This window comes from Oryzias melastigma, unplaced genomic scaffold (assembly GCF_002922805.2).
Source record: "Oryzias melastigma strain HK-1 unplaced genomic scaffold, ASM292280v2 sc00331, whole genome shotgun sequence".
Classification (NCBI taxonomy): domain Eukaryota; kingdom Metazoa; phylum Chordata; class Actinopteri; order Beloniformes; family Adrianichthyidae; genus Oryzias; species Oryzias melastigma.
Window position 1 is genome coordinate 14151 of NW_023416933.1, and position 2121 is coordinate 16271.

General features: G+C 41.7%; 1 gene segment (V, D, J or C); it reads left to right on the forward strand.

Annotated features, from left to right (window-relative positions):
• LOC112140752 overlaps positions 1–1575 on the forward strand; it is a 13185-nt gene extending 11610 nt beyond the window's left edge. The window contains 1 exon segment of the V gene segment in view: positions 1445–1575. Within this exon segment, the coding sequence occupies positions 1445–1575 (131 nt within the window).
• The last annotated feature ends 546 nt before the right edge of the window (positions 1576–2121 follow it).

Consider the following 2121-nt stretch of genomic DNA (forward strand, 5'->3'; position numbering starts at 1 on the left):
TCCTGCAGCCAGAGACTCCAATGATTTATAAAAAACACTTTAATTGGACACTTTTATTTCAAAAGAAGCTTAGTAAAGTGTCCCAATGATAATTTTAAAGATCCCCTATGACCACGGAAATCCACCTACATAAAGATGTCAAGCAATATCGGAACTATCCAGCCGTATCATTTTGAGTAAGATGTCAGCTCGGACGAGGAATTGAACAGATTTGTGGACCGAACTTATTACAAAAGTCTCATTCTTTCTTCTTACTGTTTACCAAACACTATTCTAGCGAATTATTGAATGTTTATTGACGTTGCTGTGATCAATACATTCAATCCATTGGTTTCTTAAACCAGAATCTTTGGGAAAATAATGAAAACTAACATCAAAATGCTCTTTTATTGATCTACAATCCTTTGCAACTGCGGTCAAATGAGCCGCCGTTCACATTTCTGTGGTCACATCAAGAAGCTCCATGGTGTCTGGTGGAGATTTCCAGCGTTCTCAGTCCTGCTACCGTAAGTTTTGTATGAAACTCACCCAAAAGAATCCAGTGACGACTGATTTGACCACAGAAATGTGAACGGCGGCTCATTTGACTGCAGTCAATGGGAAGAACCATCTTCTCTTCAGCTGCAGAGCTGAAGAACACCTCAGGCTCCTCCTACTGACTGCAGAGCTGAAGAACAGCTCAGGCTCCTCCTACTGACTGCAGAGCTGAAGAACAGCTCAGGCTCCTCGACTTCAACCTGAACTTCAGAACAAACAACTCAAAGCTCTCTCACATGATTCAGATGAACTTCCCATCCACATGTGGAAACATGAAGAAACTGGCTGTGATGTGCTTCTTCTCAGCTCTCATATGTTCGTATGTTTCTGTAAAACTTCAGGATCTGATCTGGATTTTATTCAACAAAAGTTCACATTTTAAAAACTGAAAAATGACCTTTAATTTAGTCATGAAAAGTAAACTGTGCTGAGTTTGGATCAGAGATCTGAAGAAACTGTGTTTTCTGTTCACAGATGACAGTCTGGAGGATGGAATCACTGCCAGCAGAGCTGAAGTCTTTTCATCAGAGGAGATCACAGTTACTCTGTCCTGTAATTATTCAGGTAGCACTAACAATCTGCAGTGGTATAGACAGGATCCAGGATCAGCTCCTCAGTTCCTCCTCATGATCACTAACACCGAAGAACCCATTGTGGTGAAAGCAGAACCTCCAAATCCCAGACTGACTGCAGTCCTGAACCAGGAGAGGAACCAGGTCCATCTGCAGATCTCCTCTGCTGCAGTGACAGATTCTGCTGTGTACTACTGTGCTCTGCAGCCCACAGTGACAGGAAACAACCAAACTCTGTACAACAGTGGCGGGCCGTCAGGGCCTGCAAGGCCTTCTCTGCTGGCNCTTGACTCGGACTTGCAAAATGATGACTTGGTCCCACCTCTGCAAATCAGTTCCTCTGACGATCCATAATCTTCATGTGACAGACTCTGCTGTGTACTACTGTGCTCTGCGGCCCACAGTGACAGGAAACAGTAAACTTCTGTACAAAAACCTGCAGAGCAGAGACTTTACAATATTATAGAACAACCACTAGAGTGTGCACAAAAGCTTATTATCATCATCATACCTGATGCTGTGTTCATGATGCGTAGCCAAAAGATTTAAAATTTGCAAACAAAGAACACATCTAAATTATAGAACCCCGAGGAACCCTATGAGAAAATTTTGCTTTGTGTCAAATCAGTAATGTGAGCAAGCTGTGAAACAAAGTTTCTGTTCTTTCATCTCTCCCAAGTTCTGGGGTAAAGAATAAGTCATCATAATCATAGCAAGATATACGAAAAAGGAAAAAAACTAAGGCTGTCAGGCTGAAAAGTGAGTTTTCATGGTAAGAAAGAAAGTGGGCCAGGTGCTGACAGAAGACTGGAGAGCTAAAAACGGATCCTGCTCCAATTCTGCTTCACAAAGAAATACTGACTTTGATCTACAAAGAAGTTGAGCAGAGAAGAACATTTAAACAGATGAGTTCAGAATCACTGCAGAACTGTGGAATTCATAAAGTAGGAAGATGAAGACACTGAGCTCATCAGCACAAAATAAATCTAAAATACATAATCTGGTTCTGTGA